This window comes from Colossoma macropomum, unplaced genomic scaffold, assembly GCF_904425465.1.
Source record: "Colossoma macropomum unplaced genomic scaffold, Colossoma_macropomum, whole genome shotgun sequence".
NCBI lineage: Eukaryota > Metazoa > Chordata > Actinopteri > Characiformes > Serrasalmidae > Colossoma > Colossoma macropomum.
Window position 1 is genome coordinate 4007709 of NW_023494803.1, and position 18596 is coordinate 4026304.

The following is an 18596-nucleotide window of genomic DNA, read 5'->3' on the forward strand; positions in this document are numbered from 1 at the left end:
AAATCAGTTAGTGTGCTTTCCTTTTTTTAACTCAGACTCACTATTGTACAGTTTTCTTACATATAGTCAGTGATGTATATAAATTGTGAATTGATTTCCTCTCTGGTTTGGGGGCGGTAGCCTGTAGATGTGTAAATATAGCTGAATAATGAGACTCGTGCCATGTTGTTTTGTCTTTTTTTATTAGTTAAAGGCATTTTTTAATAAGAAGAGACAGTTTTTTTATGGAATTACACCTGATTTGAACCCTTAAACATGGAGGCCATTCAGTCGCTATACAGATCAGTTGGGTGCAAGACTTACTGCAGTGTTTTTAACTTTAGTAAGGCTGTCATTCTTTTAAACTAAAAAAAAAAAATAGGCAGTAACTGTAACACACTTAAATTCTACTTAAAGCCTTTTATCATCATCATCATTAGTCCAGATAGGGTCGCGGTAGCAGTTAGGAGAGCAGAGAATCCCAGAAGACCCTGTCCCCCGCAACTTCCTCCAGATCATTCCTGGGGACCCCAAGCCACTCCCTGGCCAACTTGGAGATATAATCTCTCCAGCGGGTCCTAGGACGACCCCGGGGTCTTGTCCCAGTAGGCCGTGCCTGGTATACCCCCACTGGGAGGCGTCCAGAGCGCATCCGGATCAGATGCCCGAACCACCTCAACTGGCTCCTCTCAATGCGGAGGAGTAGCGGCTCTACTCCTAGCTCCTCCTGGACGACTCATCACCCTATCAAGTAGAGTGTAGCCCACCACCCTGCAAAGAAAGCTCATTTCCGCCATTTATACTCGAAAAATCCAAAAAATCCAAAAATCCTCCATGACAAAGGGAACCTTGTACCCTGCCCGGGAAAGGGTTACCGGCACCAACCCCTGGAGCCAGGCCTGGGGGTAGTGTTTCTCAGCAAGCGCCTTTTGGCTGGGCAGCCCACGTAACCCGGCCGGGCTCAGCCCGAAAAGGCAACGTGGGGGGACCATGTGGGCCCACCAACCACAGGGTCCAGCATGGGGGACCGGTGCAGTGCCGTATAGGTAATATTTAGGATGGAGAGATATTTACTGCTGCTTTTAGCCTTTTTTCAGCTTTATATCCTCATACAAATCTCCACTTTATCATTTACCTGAGAACCATCACTATGATAATGCAAATTTCTGTTGGGGACCTCTATGGGAGTTGCAATGTTATATTAAGGCAAAACTAGCGGTAATGTACACTTCCCACACAGGGTTTAACACTAACAGTACCAGCTCTACTTAAACACTGACATTTGAAACGTTTGAAGCTTGTAACAAACATTCAAGTGACATTCTTAACCTTGTATGTTTTACAGAGAAACCTTTGGTAAAGTCTTAGTGAATATTATTGGAGGAGCCTGTTAGACCAAGTTAAACAAAACCTTTTACTTCATAGACATGCATTTTATCACTGGAACCTTTTTACTCTACGTTCATGGATTTTTAGCACCCTTATAAAGGCTTTATGAATGGTTTAAAAGCAGTTTATTAACAGTTTTAATTAGGTCATAAACATTACAAATCATCAATAAGCAGTTGTAAATAAAAAGGGTGGCAATCAGCTGTCATATCTGATGAATATGAATGTTTGATGAAGCTGACCGGTTTAATTCAAATGATGGAGAAAACAAAGCAAGTAACCAACACGATCTGAGTTTTAAGAGTATAGATGAATGTGGGTTCTCTATTTGGCAAGCAACAAGGTACTGATGCCCTTTTTATTTGTGTTATACTGTTAAGTGTTCATGACCTAATTAACAACCATTAGCTAATTTTAAACCATTCAGAATCCCTTTTACTGTAAAGTTGTACTGGAATTTAACTGCAAACACATGGATTTGCAAGATCCTGCTGGTGTGGGTCTCCTCTCTTTCAGTAATGCAGACAGAAGTGATCCGAATGCTATCTGCTGAACATTGCTTTATACTGACCTGTGAACGCAACCGATTACTTCTTTATGGATTTTAATTAACCATGACAGCCCTAACTGTAATTTCAATAATCAACACGTTTACATGCTCTTGAGTAATCAGATAATGGGAAACTCTGGGTCTACATGACTCAGGCAGTAATCAGATTACTGCTTTTCAACCAGCCAATAGACTCGCAGAAGACGACGTGACGGAAACGTAATGTAAAACTCAAACTTTTTTTTAAACAACGCCCCACTTTACCTGAAAATATAAACATACATCATCTACAAGATGAAGAATATTCAAATCCTTTATTTCGTGTTTGGTTTCAGCGCCGCTCCAAGTGTTTTGCTGCGTCTCGCGACATCCAACGTCTGATCTCGCGCAAGCGCAGGCTGAGAAATCCGAAAGAAATCAGAGTGAGAGTTTACATGCACTGAGAAATCTGATTACTGAGCTAAAATCCAGCTCTCTTCATTGGATTTCCTAATCGGATTTCTAGATCAGAGTATGCTGTTTACATGCCCATTTGAATAATCGGCTAACTGCAGAAATCCGATTACGATCAGATTAATGAGTGCATGTATACGCACTCAAAGTTTGGACAGCAGAACCACAAGGAAAACACGAAATGTAGTATGAAATGTCTTTCTAAAAGTCAGATTCAGTTCTGCTGAATTTCAGCCGTACTGATATGATTACAACCACACAGCACTGTATTAACCTCCATCATTTATGTTGCCAAGGAAAAGAAAGGCCCTTTAAGAACTGAACCAAAAGAGACTCCAATGTAGGACGTAAAACACAGCAAGGTGGAAAGTATCAGGGATTTACATAGAAACTTTGACAAAATACTGACCAATTTATTTATAACATCAGCAACCATTCACTCAGGTCCATGATGGATATTTCTGCTTTCCATTCCACCTTCATCATGTTTGAACAAAACAGTGAACTGGCAGCTTGTAAATAACTGTTTGAGCAAAGGATGAAACTGTCTGAACTTGTAACATGAAAAAAACTACATCTGATCATTGTAAACAGCATTAGGCAAATGCAGAGGTCCAATTACAAATGTACATTCTTTATCAAAAAACGCGAGCGTTCCCATCCAAGCCGAGCGGCAGTTCGATTACTCGGCGGCATCCTTCTCTGCCTTCTCTTTTTTCTTTTTCTTCTCCTTCTTTTTTTCCTTTTTCTTCATTTTCTTCTCTTTCTTCTTTTTCTTCTTCTCGCTCTTGGGCGACCCATTGTCCTCATTTTTGTCCTTGCTCTCCTGTTTGCACTCCTTCTTCTCAGACTCCGCTTTGGTCTTGTCGTGATCTGTCCCGTGAGATGAAGAGGAGTGGGGACTCTTTTCCTCCTTCGCTCGCTTCCTCTCCGGACTGCGCTCGCGGAAGTCTTGGTAGATGCGTGACGCCGCTGACCGTTTGTCCTGGATGGGCGGTCTCTCTCTGTCTCTGCAGTCAGACGAGTGTGGTCTTTGTTGGTGCTCTCTTGGTGTCTCTTGCTGTCCGTGCCTCTTGGTGTCCTTATGCCTGTCGTGATGATCCACCGGCGCCTTCTGCGGAGAATGGACAGAATTCTGGTTGGTAAATCGAATTTACACACTTTTTCTCTTACCACAAACGTAGTCGATCAGTTGATTAGACACATTTGCTTTCTTGAACCAAGTGTGCACTATAAGACTAAGAAGTTTCAAAAAGTGCTCATACTACACAAATTATTTTATAAAATATTAAAATACTTGATTGCATCACCTTCATTTATCCATTCCTAGACCTGTCCTGATCCTGAACATTTAACTGATGATTAACTAACAGAAATAATTGTTGACTAAATGCAACTATTATAGTGTTATTAAGTGAGCTGTCTTGTTTCCCAGCTCAAACTCAAACATTACTCACCACTGCCACCTAAAGGTGTTAAAGCACCAGTAAAAACTAACTTTTGTTGTTTCTGTAAACCTCGCAACGTGTCAATAAATTTCAGTCTTCTTTTATTTTCATGAATTTGCATCCATCCAACTGATGAAACCACATGCAAGTTTTGTTTGCTGTGACCTAAACGTGATTGTGAAAGCCAACAATGGAAGAAAATAACTGTGATCAGCTCAATTAATTGTGATCAGGCTTTGTTCTAAACTATGTCTAGTTGACAAAAATGTATACAGTGAAAACAATGCAGTTTATTATAGGCTTTACAAACAGAATATTAAGTAATTAAGTACACATGTGCATACTTAGGCCATTTTAATAGGTTGAACTAAAATGAAAACGCTTGTCCAGAAGACGGGTGCCAACGCACCAGTTTTTCAATATTTTGGTTACATGCCATCTGTGCAGAATGGCTATTATTATAAATGAGTAAGTAACATTTTATTAAGTGATTTTTTTTGACTGAACTGTGTCGCTCTGTATATGAAAGCTGCTGGTGTTATACCAATACCAAAATATCTAAGCATAAATATGTACTACTCAAAGTGCTTGATAGCTATTTGCCAGGCTTACTTTGAACATAGCTGATCAAAATTGACTAATTTGGCTATTAAAAAAATCAGAATTGGCCATAAAAATTCATAACTGGTGCACCTTTAGAAATTATATTACCATCGTGGAAAATGCAAGCTATAGGGTAAGGGTCTATAAAGGTACTCATCATGAAATTGGAAAGAGCTGGAAAATATGACCATACATAGTTATCGTGTTAAATTATAAATGTGTATTTTACTAGTCTGTCAAGCTGACATGAACTTGTAAAAGGAGTGGTTATTATAAAGGCACTGACTTCACAGAGGCAGTTACCAGTATTCAACAAGCAGCTCCTCCATGTCTTTGCCTGTTTTTTCCTCTTTTCTAGCTCTTTCATTTGCTACTGCCTGAACCACTCGTTCAGTTATGTTGCTGACCATCTCATGCTACAGGACTCAGACGTAAACAGTCAAATGTCAGACATCGGGAGGCCTCTGTGCACTCCGGAGCCGCCAGTTGCTCCTGGAAGTTCGGTTTGTTGTCAAATCTTTGTTGAATTTGTGTCAAATTCGAGGCAAATCAGGTTTAAAATCGACCTAAAAGTGCACTGGCTTTAGTTTTAGTTTACCTGACGCTGTTTGAGGCAAGAGTGTGATGATGTAGCTGTGCTACTTGCCCACTGCTATTTTTTGTACATACACTTCCATCACTTGTTAGCTACATTAGCATCATTGCTCCAATGTAAAACTAAAGAAGTAGACTTGACACCAAACCTGTCTTGGCTGGCCAGCTACATTTAAACCTATAAAGAAATCAAACATGCATTTTCATACCGTAACCAAGAAGAAGTGACTATATGTATATATATCTGTATTGCTGTGAATTGTTACCTTCTGTGTGTTGTTCTGTTTGTGGCAGGCACTGTGGCCCTCCGCGCTATTCAGATCCCCAAAGAACTCCTCACATCGCTGGCAAAAGAAACCTATTACTGGGATCAAATCACCTGAACCTGCAAACAGAAGAGAGAGTGCAGATACATGCACCTTAGAGCTACTCACAAATGACATATGAAGATCATTTTGATAATACATCAATAAGTTGAATATGAGGACATCTGAGTATGAGTATGATTAATCAGCACATTTTTCATTTAATACGATCAATGCATTATGGCCTTTTTTGTTACTGATCCAGCATATCAGGGATTTGGGAAGAGGTTGATTAGAGACTGATTATGCAAGCAGGTAGCTCTCCTGGAGGAGGGCTGGAAACCACTGATCTACAGCCTATAATACAACGGTAATTTAAAAAATAAAACTACATTTAAAAAACACTATATTGTTCAGTTGAACAGAGTAAAGTCAGTACATACAGACTTTGGTAGTAAATGTAGACTTTTTCACCTCCGTTTTGCTGGCCCACACGTCTCCATCCGTATTGGGGAAGTGATTATGTGTGTTTAAAAACGGGCTAAAGTGACCAACGGCTGTGTCCGACTGCCAGGACATCAGCAACACCTCGTTGTGCAAGCAGACCCTTGTCCACTGCTAGCTTGAGTCATGTGCCCATTAGCACAATAGGGTACACTAAGGCTATGTTCACACAGCACAAAATCCAATTTTTTTGTCTTTATCTTTTTTATTTGTTTGTTTTATCTTTTAAATGTGATCTGTATGTGACATCAGTCTGAACAGGTCAGCTCCTAAACTGAAAAGGTCAGCTCCTAAACTGAAAGAACAATGCTTCACGCGGCTCATCCAGAGGTCAACAATCATGACTATTAATGAACACCTGTCACTCCCAGAGGTTCAGCTTCATCTTCGCCAGCATCACAGGAGCCATCATGAAGCTTCACTGACTGACTGCTTGGCTTATCACCCAGAATGTGTTCGAGCTCGCCGTAAAAAAGGCACGTTATTCGGCCACGGTCCCTTCTTTGGTTCACGTCCTCGGATTCTTTAAACTTTGCTTTCAGACTTTTAACTGTTCTTTGACGCTGCAGAATCGCTCTCCTACGACCACGCTCGGCCATTTCTTTCAAAACCTCTTTGAACACGGAGGGTTTTGATGAGTCTCTTCTAATTTTTTAGTACAGAAACATCAGCCTAAATGTTTATGAGGTCTCAGCAGCACGAAATGATGACGAATGTCGAGTTGGACTGACGTAAAAGTCGCATGATTTCCGATCTGGCTGTTCAGAGTGAGTCGCATTGCTGCAGATCAGATATGTATCAGATTTCAGCACCACATATGAAAGCGTCTCAAATTGGGATTGAAAATGTCAGATTCAGTGTGTTTATCTGTTCACACAGATACACATCTGTGTCACATATGGAGAAAAAGATCAGATTTGGGCCACTTTTACCTGCTGTGTGAACAAAGCCTAAGCTTACGTCTCGTGGTATCAGCTGGTATCGGACCAGACCAAGTAAATATTTGAGAGACTCTTCCAAAGCCTCCATTATTTAACGACTCGGGAAGTGGATGAACACTAGGAGAACACCAAGTAGCACCTGTAAAAAAGGAAAGTATCCCAAGACCCCATGTAAACTTGGCTGAATCAGGCTTATGTTGGTTGATGCTCATCCATATCTCTGCTTTTAAAGTGCAGATTCAGATGTAGGAAAGTCCCATATTCTCACTGTCTCAAATCTGTCTCAGTACTACCTCCCTCACCCTCATATTGCTTCTCTTAATTTAGCAAAGTAATGTCACTTGCTGGAAAGAGGTTTTAAGAGCCTTTGTGTTGAGAATGAACAAGATAACTTGACGTGAGAACACACCCTCCTGCTTCAGCAGCCCCTCCAGTTCCTTCACCAGATACTCCTTCCTCTTCATCTGGATCTGTTTCTCCCTCCTCTCCTTTTCGTCACTCCGCTACAGTTGCACAAGAATTAGCATCAGCACACAGTCAGCAAAACATTACCAATATACACCGATCAGGCATAACATTCTGACCACCTCCTTGTTTCTGCGCTCACTGTCCATTTTATCAGCTCCACTTACTATATAGGTGCACTTTGTAGTTCTACAGTTACAGACTGTAGTCCATCTGTTTCTCTGCATACTTGTTAATCTGTTCTTCAGTGGTCAGGACCCCCATGGACCCTCACAGAGCAGGTACTATTTGGGTGGTGGATCATTCTCAGCACTGCAGTAACACTGACGTGGTGGTGGTGTGTTAGTGTGTGTTGTGCTGGTGCGAGTGGATCAGACACAGCAGTGCTGCTGGAGTTTTTAAACACCTCAGTGTCACTGCTGGACTGAGAATAGTCCACCAACCAAAACTATCCAGCCAACAGCGTCCTGTGGGCAGCGTCCTGTGACCACTGATGAAGGACTAGAGGATGACCAACACAAACTGTGCAGCAGCAGATGAGCTATCGTCTCTGACTTTACATCTACAAGGTGGACTGACAAGGTAGGAGTGTCTAGTAGAGTGGACAGTGAGTGGACACAGTGTTTTAAAAACCCATATACATATGTAGAATGTCCCTCTCTATGTAGTTGTGGACGGACTGTCCTGGCTGACAGTCTGATCACGTCCTGCATTAACATTCTCAGTCACCCAGCTACTCCTTACATATCGTACTAATGCACAAGCATCACAGTCACTGAATGTGTGCTTTCAAACATAATGTCCAGCCCCGTTTACCGATGTCTTTCCCATAGATCTAAATGTAGATGTACAAATGTAAACGTAGACACTTTAGTAACTGCTCCTATTGAAACACTAGTCAGTTGAGCAGTCTTTGTTACTGAAGCTCCTGCAACTTGTACCCCATAATGAACAGTTTTTCAAGGTAATTTTGATTTTTTTCCTCTTGCCATCCTCATCCATAACCAAGGTCAACTGGGCCTGCACAGTATTTACTCACACAGCATGACAGGATGTTAATTTCACATACACCATTCTGGAAGCGTATGTATTTATTAAGTTTATCCACTCATTTATTCAGCTTTTCCCTTTGTCCCCCATTTGCATCAGGTGTTGCTAGCAGTACATCCAGGTGGCGGAAAGACGTGTTATAAACAGCTCTCATTACCTTTTCTCTGTGATCGGATTCCCTGTGAGAATGGCTGCTTCCAGAACGATTGCTCCTACTGTCATCAGACTTGGGTGCTGAAAACAGAAAATTCGGTCCATATGAGGTAAAGGAACTCTGAACAAATCTACTTTCATTTAGAGTAATTAAACCATTACCACTGCATTCAAAGGTTTGGGGACACCCTGCCTTTTTTTCCCCACTTTACTTTTCAGTTCTTATGAAAACAGGGAAACACAAGTTGCGAATCTGATCAGAAAGTGAGCGAACGCAAGTTTCGCTGAGAGTCTGGTAGAAGTGTGTACATTTGAGCAAGATAGTAACAGCCTAAAAAAGATTTTCCGAAAACTAAACAAAAGTATCAATATGATCTGAAATACCAAACATTAGAACAAAAATAGAAAACGTACTTATTTTACATGCACATTGGTATAAACAAATGCTGCAACTGTTCTATTTTCATTTAAAGATACATTACACTGTGCTATTGTTTTATACTGCTAAACAAACCACAACCCAGATAATAAACATATTGGAAAGTAAAAAATGATTCTCTTAATCATTCAATCAACTTAGGAGCTATGAACACAGCCATTCGCTCATGCGCTTCATATTAAGAACATGAAAGTGAGGTACTAGTAAGCTGGCACTTGATATCTCGCACTGAAACCGATTCATCAGTTGCGCTCAAATGTCCGCTTGTTTCCATATTGCACCGAAGTTTCATGAATCAGATGCAAAGTAGTTTGTGTGACATTAAACGTAGTTAAATCTGAGCTCATGTTTAGGCAACTTCAATGAATAAGGGGCACTAAAACTATCAATTATTCTTACAAGCACCAAAAGCTACCCCTTGAGGAGAACCTTTAGCCTGCTAAATGTGAGTGAGTGAGTGAGTGAGTGAGTGAGAGTGAGTGAGTGAGTGAGTGGTCTACAAGGTGCTTCACATTTAAAACAAACACCAGCAAAAGTTTTAACATTACTTCTATTTACTAATTCTTGCAGGTTTTCCCTAAATAATAATTTGACAGTTTTCTTTTCCAAACTATTGTTAAATCTCATATTTCAAAATCTTTTGTCCTAAAGGTGGTTTAAACATCTGAGTGCTTACATCACATCTATGAGACAAAATGTGTGCGCTTTGATATTATTTACAAGGTAAGGCTTTTAGCAGTTGTTCCTTCAGTTTGGCAGTTTTTGCATTGAAAAATGGCAAAATCTAAACAGCTTGGTACGGATATAATATACAGAGTAACTCAAAAAGATTCATCCGATTTCAAAGCACCATATTTTACAATCACATACCAATTGTAAGAGGGGGTCATAGAGTTTCTGACTGTCAGTGGAAGATGGCTCCCTTCAGTCTGAGAGGAGATGCAACCCCTGAGCAGAAAGCGTTCTGCGTTCTCCACTTCAATAAGAGTGAATCCGTCATAACTGTGCAGCGTGATTTTCATCGGCAGTGAACCTCCAACAGCTCAGAACGTTCGTTGTTGGTTCCACAACACTGGATGATCTCCGAAACTGAAAGTATGGGTATGGGATGAGTTTGACTATGGTGTTGATGTCTGTACAGCTGGAGGAGGTTCATACTGAGACCTTGTACAATTACATAGTAAACTTTATGCTCATTTAAACCATTTAGGCTTTGTTCACACAGCAGGTAAAAGTGGCCCAAATCCGATCTTTTTCCTCATATGTGACACAGATGTGTCTGTGTGTCAGTGTGAGCAGCAAAAAACACATTGAATCTGACATTTTCAATTCCGATTTGAGACGATTTCATATGTGGTACTGAAATCCGATACGTATCCGATCTGCGGCAATGCAACTCAGAACAGCCAGATCGGAATTCATGCGAGTTTTATGTCAATCCAACTCGACATTCATCATAATTTCGCACTGCTGAGACTCAAAAACATTTAGGCTGATGTTTCTGTACCAAAACATTAAAAGAGACTCATCGCAGCCGTGTTCAAAGAGGTTTCGAACGGAACGGCCGAACGTGGCCGGAGGAGACAGAGGCTGCAGCGTTAAAGAACATTTTAAAGAATCCGAGGACACGAACCAAAGAAGTGGCCGAATAACGAGCCCTTTTCACGACAAACTCGAACACATTGTGGGTGATGAGCCCAGCTGTCAACCACTGGAACTTCATAATCACTTCTGTGATGCTGGCGAAGACGAAACTGAAGCACCGGGATCGACTGGCGTTCGCTGGCCGTCATGACTGTTTACCTTTGAATGAGCCGCCACGTAAAGCATTGCTCTTTTGCGCATGTGGGTCAGTTTAGGAGCTGATCTGTTCAGAATGATGTCGCATACAGATCACATTTAAAAGATAATGTGAACAGCCAAACAAAAAAAAATGGATTTGGTGAGAAAATCAGATTTGGGCCGCTTTTACCTGCTGTGTGAACACAGCCTTAGTTTACTGCATTGTTCTGTAATGATTTACAAGTGAAATAAATCATTTTGAAATCGGATTAATCTCTTTGAATCACCCCGCATATTAAGCTATCACAATCAAAGAAAACATGCAAAAACACATTGAAACACTAGGTGTCCCCAAACTTGTGACAGGCAACGTAACCCGAACACCTGTGGAGATGCACACTGTTAAATTACTGTTTCATTAATCATAATCAGATCCAGCACTGAATGGTACCTTTAGACAAAGCCTGCAGAGCTTCCAGGGCTGGTTTGAGCAATGCAAGCCCTGAAGCTGGAGAAGTCCCTCTCTGCTCCACCTGTTTCTGCTTCAGCCTGGCTGCCATCTTACTGATATCAGTCATGCTGAGGTTCAAACCGATAGTCTTTAGCAGGTTTTTCACCTTCTCACAGTCCTCAGGGGTGACCTTAGCTGTGTCTGTCGACAAGGGCTGTTTGCTGGGCACGGCTTGAGCTTTGGGCTCCTGAAGAGTGGAGGTCTGGTAGAGGAGCGTCTTGGTGAGATATGGAGACTCTGCTGAAGAAATCATCGTCTCCACTGGGGATTGTACTGGTCTGGTCTGGGCCAGAGGGACGGTGACAGCCTGAGGTTTGGTCCTCCCTTCCTCCTCTCCGTAAAGGAACTCCTCTTCATCCTCGATGCTTGAGAACATGGGCTTGACTTCAGGCTGCAGGCTGGGGTCGTCCCAGGATAAGATCCGGGGGAAGGAACTGGCACCCTCTCCGACCCGCTCATGAGGAAGCAGACCGCTCTGGTTAAAGCCAGCGAGGAGTTCAGGTTCATACAGCTTTTGTGGAAGTTCTGAATACTTCTGGAAGGTTTCCATTACAGGCTGGCTTTCTTGTATTTGTCTCACTTCATCTGGGAACTGTTAAAAAAAGTGTTATAAATAAAATTTATGAATAAAGAGTGGTGCTATAACGTGGGGCAGGGCGATATGGCCAAAAATGTTATCACTAAAAAAAAAATCATTCATATTACATATCGCGATAAATGTCAAATCATTATTTCTTGCAGGTTTGAAGGCCGATTCCTGTTCCTGAGAGGTTAATTGTTGTTTTAAACTATCCTTTATGGTCAGAACATGACAAACACTCGCCAAACAGTGGAACACGCCACAAATCTGTCTTGGGACAGTAGGAGAAAGTTTCTTTTAGCTGTTTTTACCAGCTGGAAAAGCACGGCTGCAGTTTTTGTAATATTCATAATTTAAGAAAGAAAACAGATTATTTTAGCTGTGTGGTGACGAGTGTTAGACTATCTGGTTACAAGTGCTAAACTGTTTAGTTTCTCAAAACATCAGCTTCGTATGAACAGCAAACACTAGCTGGCTCTGTACGTCAGTGCAGATGGATCACACCGCCTTACTGCCGTCACTCCTACCACATCAATGTCAGAGCAGATCACAGTATTCAGACACCAGCTAGCGACGTCTGGATTTCTCTATTCTATCATAGCAGTTTGAGGGGTGAACCGCAGTATATCTGACGCTCGCTGTGTAAAAGTGTGAATCTCTCACACCAGACAAACAGAGTCCTCCTTTTAGGTACGTTTAAACTGAAATCAGCGCTTTTTTGTCTTGTTTGATCAGTTTCCTGTCGTTTAAATTTCACTTTTGCTGCTTGTGAATGCACTAATACTAAAATATGACTGAGTGCTGTAACAGTGCTGTAGTTGAGAGGAGCAGACGTGATTTAACACTGCTAAAGCTTGTTAGGATATTAGGAAAGAGGTGAGTTCACTGTAGGTCAGTACAGTTACACCACTGACCTCGTCACTCACACTCGGTCACAGGAGAACAGATCGCCGGTCGCTCCACTCAAACAGGGACTGTATAACTCCGCGTTTCAGATGTTACTAAAGTATAATTTAGTCTAATCATGCTGAAAAACTCGGAAGTGCGCCCTCTCGTGGTGACAGCAGAGTAGTGTCGCTTTCCTTGCAGTGGAAAACACCACCAGGGCTGTCGCCTGAACGTGGAAGTGAGAGAATACTCTATTATATTAAACATTTATCGAAGGTTTCTTATATTTCTATTGAGGAAATCTATATCACAATAATTATCATTATATCAGCCCTAAAGATATACACACACCTTATAAAATGCAGAGAAAATTTTAAGGAGTGGCTGGTGAAAAGCTAAGTCAACTGAATGGGAAAGAATGTGAGAACGCATACAATGAAGTCGTTTCAGGTTCGTTTAAACGCTGTGAATTCATTAATCTCTGAAGAATCAGCACATGCGATTGGTCTGTGAGTTTCCCGGGCCTCTAAACTGCTACCATAAAGGCTAGAAATGTTATGCCGATTAAAATAGGACCACCCCATCAAAATTAAAGAATTCTCCATAGTTTATCAAATATCGGTCCAGGTTCGCATAGGACAGCGTCTGGGTCCAGACTCAGACCGTGCTCCACCTATTAGTGACCTCTTGCATAGAGCAGCTAAGTTAACTCTAACCTGAGAGAAAGTTCCTCTGTTCCTCATCTACAGCCGGTGTTTTCAGAAAAAGTTCATTAATAATATTAAATTATTTATCATTGGGGGCAATATTGTCGATAATCTAAATTTTTAACTAGGAAATATCATGATAATTATTTGTAGATATTGCCCAGGCCTATTTGGAAATTAAAACCACGGTTCAGGAGGTATGCTACAGTAAATGTGGTACCTGGTTCCTCATGAGGGCGCCTTTAACCACAGACAGGTGCTTCTCCAGCTCCTTGCTCTGCAGAACCTGCTTCAGGCCCTGGAATAGGTCTGGCATTGCGATGTCAGGCGGACTCACTCTGTTGCTGCTGGTACCACTATGCTCTTTCACACTCCACTGAGAGTCTTTACTGGACTCTAGCCGAGGCTGGCTCTTACTCCTCATTGCGCTTTTGTCGCGGCTGTGGCTCCGGCTCCGGCTGCGGGCGCGACTCTTCGCTCTGGTTCGACTTTTTCCACGGCTCCGGCTGCGGCTCCGGCTTCGGCTCCTAGCCCGACTCTTCGCCCGGCTCTTTGCTCGGCTCCTTCCTCGACTGCGGCTCCGGGCACGGCTCTTCCCCCTGCTGCGACTGCGGCTTCGGCTGCGGTGCCTGCTCTTACTGCGGGCGCGGCTCCTGGCTCGGCTCTTGCTCCGCGTGCTGGAGTGTTTCTCTGAGCTAAGGCTTCCGGTCTCATCGTCCTGGCTCTGCCTTCTGGTGCCCTTTTCTCCAGACTGACCGGACAGCTCCAGCCTGTCTTTGGCTTCCAGGATTCGGAGGAACTCTTCAGCTTTTTTCCTGCAAGGAGGGGGTTTTGTTAGTTGACATTACCTCAATTCCTGTATATTGAATACAAATGCTGGATAAAAAGATCCAAAAGATGCTCTCAGAGTCACTAACAGCAGGCCTGTGCACAGGTATTTTGGGGTGCAGGAGCTTAATGGCAAAAAAGGGCAACCTGAACATGAATTACACTTCACAGACTGGTGTTTCTCCTCGCTTTGTAAAACTGAATCTACAGCATATTGCAAATATGCTTACCAAATGAAACCCAACATAGGGTTACGGGTAACCCTAAGCAGGGATCTGAACCCCAATCTCCAGCATACAAGGTTATAAATGTTCCCCACAATGCTATCTAACTGCTATCAGTTGGTGGGTTATACCTTTGTTTAGGAGCCACCAAGCCTGGCATAAAAAAAATTGTGTTTTTTGTTTGTTTATGTTTGTTTTTAGTTCAAAATAAGTATATAACACAATGGGATGCTTTCTTTGAGAGATTGTCAGTGCTATGTTGGCAGGATCCTCAGTGTTCTCTGTAATGGTGAACCAGGATCCAGTGGTATTCGTGAGAAAAATGTACACAGAACAAAACGTATCAGGTTCTGAACATGTTTATTTAACATAGAGGCGATTTTTTGAAAACCCTATTCATTCTGGCCATAGAGAAATGGAGCTTAGACCCGGAGTTCCTAATATGGGCATAAGAGCATGGAGCTGACTACAAAATGACGACACGACTACAGTGGTCTATTTCCAGGGTGAGCCTGAGCCGAGCCAGGCTCGATCGCGTCTATAAAAGTGGCCATATTAATGATAATTATTATACATGCCAACCAAGAGGGCACTTGTACAGTCTAAAAGCAAAAGAGCAGAGGCTCAAACCCCACACTGGGGTCTTACCTGTCCACACGGCTGGCTACTAATGAACAAAATCACACAGCCACCAAAAATAATTATGCAAATTACACTGTGCTAACGGTGACTACTGGATTCCATTCAATTTTAACCAGGTTAGCATGTTTGCTTGAGCTATTCCTTGTGTGTTCTTGTTTAATGGATAAAAAAAAAATATTCACCTTCTCCACTTTCCAGACCACAGAGCTGGTCGCCCTGTGGTGATTTAGGTTTTGTTTAAAAACCTTTTCCTTCCTTCCTTTTCCTAGTTTAAAGCTGTTAAGTCAACAAGAAGAGGAAGGGAAGAGAAGGAAAAGGGAAGGAAAATTACAGGCCTACTGTTTTTCACCAACCTCAGGGGCCGTCTGATAATTTTAACCTCCGTCCAGACGCACATCTCTGTGATTTTTCAGGAAGATGTCGCCTCACGTTAGGAAAAAAAAATATCGCTGTTTTTTCTATTGGCTATATTTAGTCGCTTAGCATGCATATCCATATTAAACACTTCCCGAATTAGGAATCAATGGATGCTTCACCCACACTCTCTACACTGGAGATGTTTTAAAAAAAAAAATTATATACACATACATACATACATACATACATACATACATATAATTATACACACACACACACACTGCAGACTGATTAAATGAATTATAATAATGGCAGCTACACATATAAAGCATTATTCTATATTCACATATGCACAATGGATGCAATAAAAGATGATATCTTTTAAGTCTATAAAAATAAACTTTTAGTTTTCTAGACGTAACAACTACGATCATACGACCAGAAACATTTGCAGAAAATACAGCCCACTAGAAACTTGTGTGGAATTTCATTTCCATCCGGATATGGGAGTTTTATCACTGAAGAGACGTGTAAATCTTCTACTACAGAGGTTCCCCTGATAAAGGTACTGAATCTGAATAGGGAGAGCAACAGATTTACAGTGAGCAGCGCAACAAGTGAAGTCTGAATCTCAGGCTGTATAAAAGATGGACTTAATGTTTAGCTCTACTTACCTCACTTCCAGGCTCTGCAGGTCCGTCTGTTGGACTGTCCATCCCTGGGGTGGCTGGCTGTGTTGAAACTGCTTTGGAGGCGCTGCCTGTCAAAACAACATAACACATAACAGACACAATGTGGTCAGTAGTCAATGCTGATATTATACCTGATTGTGATTTTATGTCTCTCTACCCTGTAGTTTTTGTTATATTATATCCAAGGCGGCCTCAGCCGGTGTGTGTATGTATATGTGTGACCACCTCCTTGTTTCTACACTCATTGTCCATTTTATCAGCTCCACTTACTATATAGGTGCACTTTGTAGTTCTACAGTTACAGACTGTAGTCCATCTGTTTCTCTGTATACTTTGTTACCCTGTTCTTCAGTGGTCAGGACCCCCATGGACCCTCACAGAGCAGGTACTGTTTGGGTGGTGGATCATTCTCAGCACTGCAGTAACACTGATGTGGTGGTGGTGTGTTAGTGTGTGTTGTGCTGGTGCGAGTGGATCAGGCACAGCAGTGCTGCTGGAGTTTTTAAACACTGTGTCCACTCACTGTCCACTCTATTAAACACTCCTACCTTGTCAGTCCACCTTGTAGACGTAAAGTCAGAGACGATAGCTCATCTGCTGCTGCACAGTTTGTGTTGGTCATCCTCTAGTCCTTCATCAGTGGTCACAGGACGCTGCCCACAGGACGCTGTTGGCTGGATAGTTTTGGTTGGTGGACTATTCTCAGTCCAGCAGCGACACTGAGGTGTTTAAAAACTCCAGCAGCACTGCTGTGTCTGATCCACTCAGACCAGCGCAACACACATTAACACACCACCACCACATCAGTGTTACTGCAGTGCTGAGAATGATCCACCACCCAAATAGTACCTGCTCTGTGAGGGTCCATGGGGGTCCTGACCACTGAAGAACAGGGTAACAAAGTATACAGAGAAACAGATGGACTACAGTCTGTAACTGTAGAACTACAAAGTGCACCTATATAGTAAGTGGAGCTGATAAAATGGACAATGTAGAAACAAGGAGGGGGTTTTAAAGTTATGGCTGACCGGTTTATTTTGGCAACAAACCAAAACAAAGTTAGAATAAGTCAGCAGATCTGTCGGTAATAAGGACCGAGACTGTAACTGAGAGGGAGAAGACAGAGCTCAGTTGTTTGGACGTTACTTGCCTCGTAGAACGGCTCTCTGCTCACTGCTCCGCTGAAGCTTTCAGCGGCGGGGCCTCGGTACGGAGGATGCCCCGGTGGAGGCTCGGCGACCGGGCTTGGGTATGAAATCGGGCCAAGAGCTCCGCGGTACGGCGGGGGGAAAGGTGGCCTGTCAAACGGGTCCGAAAAGGGAGGTCCAGCATTGTTGGGCGGATGTCCATACCGGGATTGGTGTAAAGGAGCCCGGCGGTAGTCTGGGTTTGACGGTCCTCGGTACATTTCGGCTGCCTTAGCTTAGCCGCCTCACCTTTCTTTCTCAGCTAGGTTAGCTTGATAGCAAGCAACTGTTAAGCATCAACCACAAAAGCATTGCTTACTAATAAACACGGGAGGTTATGAGTCCCGCATCATGTCTTAGGTCAATTTAACCTTCTTACATTCAAAGTATAAGCAGCTCCAAAACCACAACAAAACTGTTTCTGCTGGGAGCGTGTGTTCGCAGACATGTATAAACCGTACGAAGGCCGCATCCCAAATAGCTTCATGCGCACTTTGTAGTTAGCACACTACGAAGGGCATAAAATAAGCCAGAAGCCCTCGAGTAGTGATGCCAGAGGGCGCTCCCGAGGGCGTGCAAAATGAATGCTTTAATGCTTTAAATGTAAAATAATACAATCATTTACTGAACCCAGAACAGCATAAAACATTTTAACACCGCTGTTACATTTTTAAGAGCTTTTAAACTCGAGTTATAGGAGTTTAAAACGGCGCCTCATGTACGTTCATGACGTCAGTGAGCGCAAACAGCCAATGAGCTGCTCCGCTCGCCAGTCAATCATCACGCTCTAGCAGTAATGCCCGCCTCCTGCTGCCCAAAACCCGTTTGCTGTAGAAAAAAAAGAAACATACAGGTGAGTTTTCTTTGTTGTTTTAGTGAAATACATCCTTCTCAGTGATTAGTGATTAGAAACTATTTTAACTTTTCGTTTTTAGCCGTTGAGCGCCGTTCACTCCCATTCATTGAGGACTCGCTCGCGGGCGCTCTCTGCTGTTTAGCAGTCCTGTTTTTGATATAACGGGGGGAATAGGAAGAGGCCAGACTCCTAATAAACCGGCTCTGGTCAGACGCCCTTAAATAGTGCACTACAAGTTGAGTAGGGTAAGGACATAGATATACACGCCTAGGTGCCGCGTTGGCTGTTGTTCTCTATCTGAGGCGCGTCTGCGCGCCCGCCATGTTGGAGCGGTCAAGATCTGCTCGTGAACAAATTCACTTGTATTGAGAGATGAAGAGTCTCAGGATTAAATCAGCCACAACTTCCTTATTACTCAACTGATTTTCACCAAATTTGTTTTGTTATAATCCTCAGACACAGATTAATC

General features: G+C 42.5%; 1 protein-coding gene across 1 annotated transcript; it reads right to left on the reverse strand.

The window, feature by feature from the left end:
- Window positions 1–1619: 1619 nt before the first annotated feature.
- On the reverse strand, window positions 1620–17769 carry si:ch211-195b21.5 (serine/arginine repetitive matrix protein 5). The gene is made up of 8 exons (XM_036593792.1): window positions 17235–17769; window positions 16067–16152; window positions 13562–14156; window positions 11107–11758; window positions 8439–8515; window positions 7176–7269; window positions 5283–5401; window positions 1620–3485 (listed from the first exon to the last, which is right to left on the reverse strand). Exons 1-8 carry the CDS (start codon window positions 17490–17492, stop codon window positions 3054–3056), a joined length of 2313 nt encoding a protein of 770 aa, XP_036449685.1. The 5' UTR covers window positions 17493–17769; the 3' UTR covers window positions 1620–3053.
- Window positions 17770–18596: the final 827 nt, after the last annotated feature.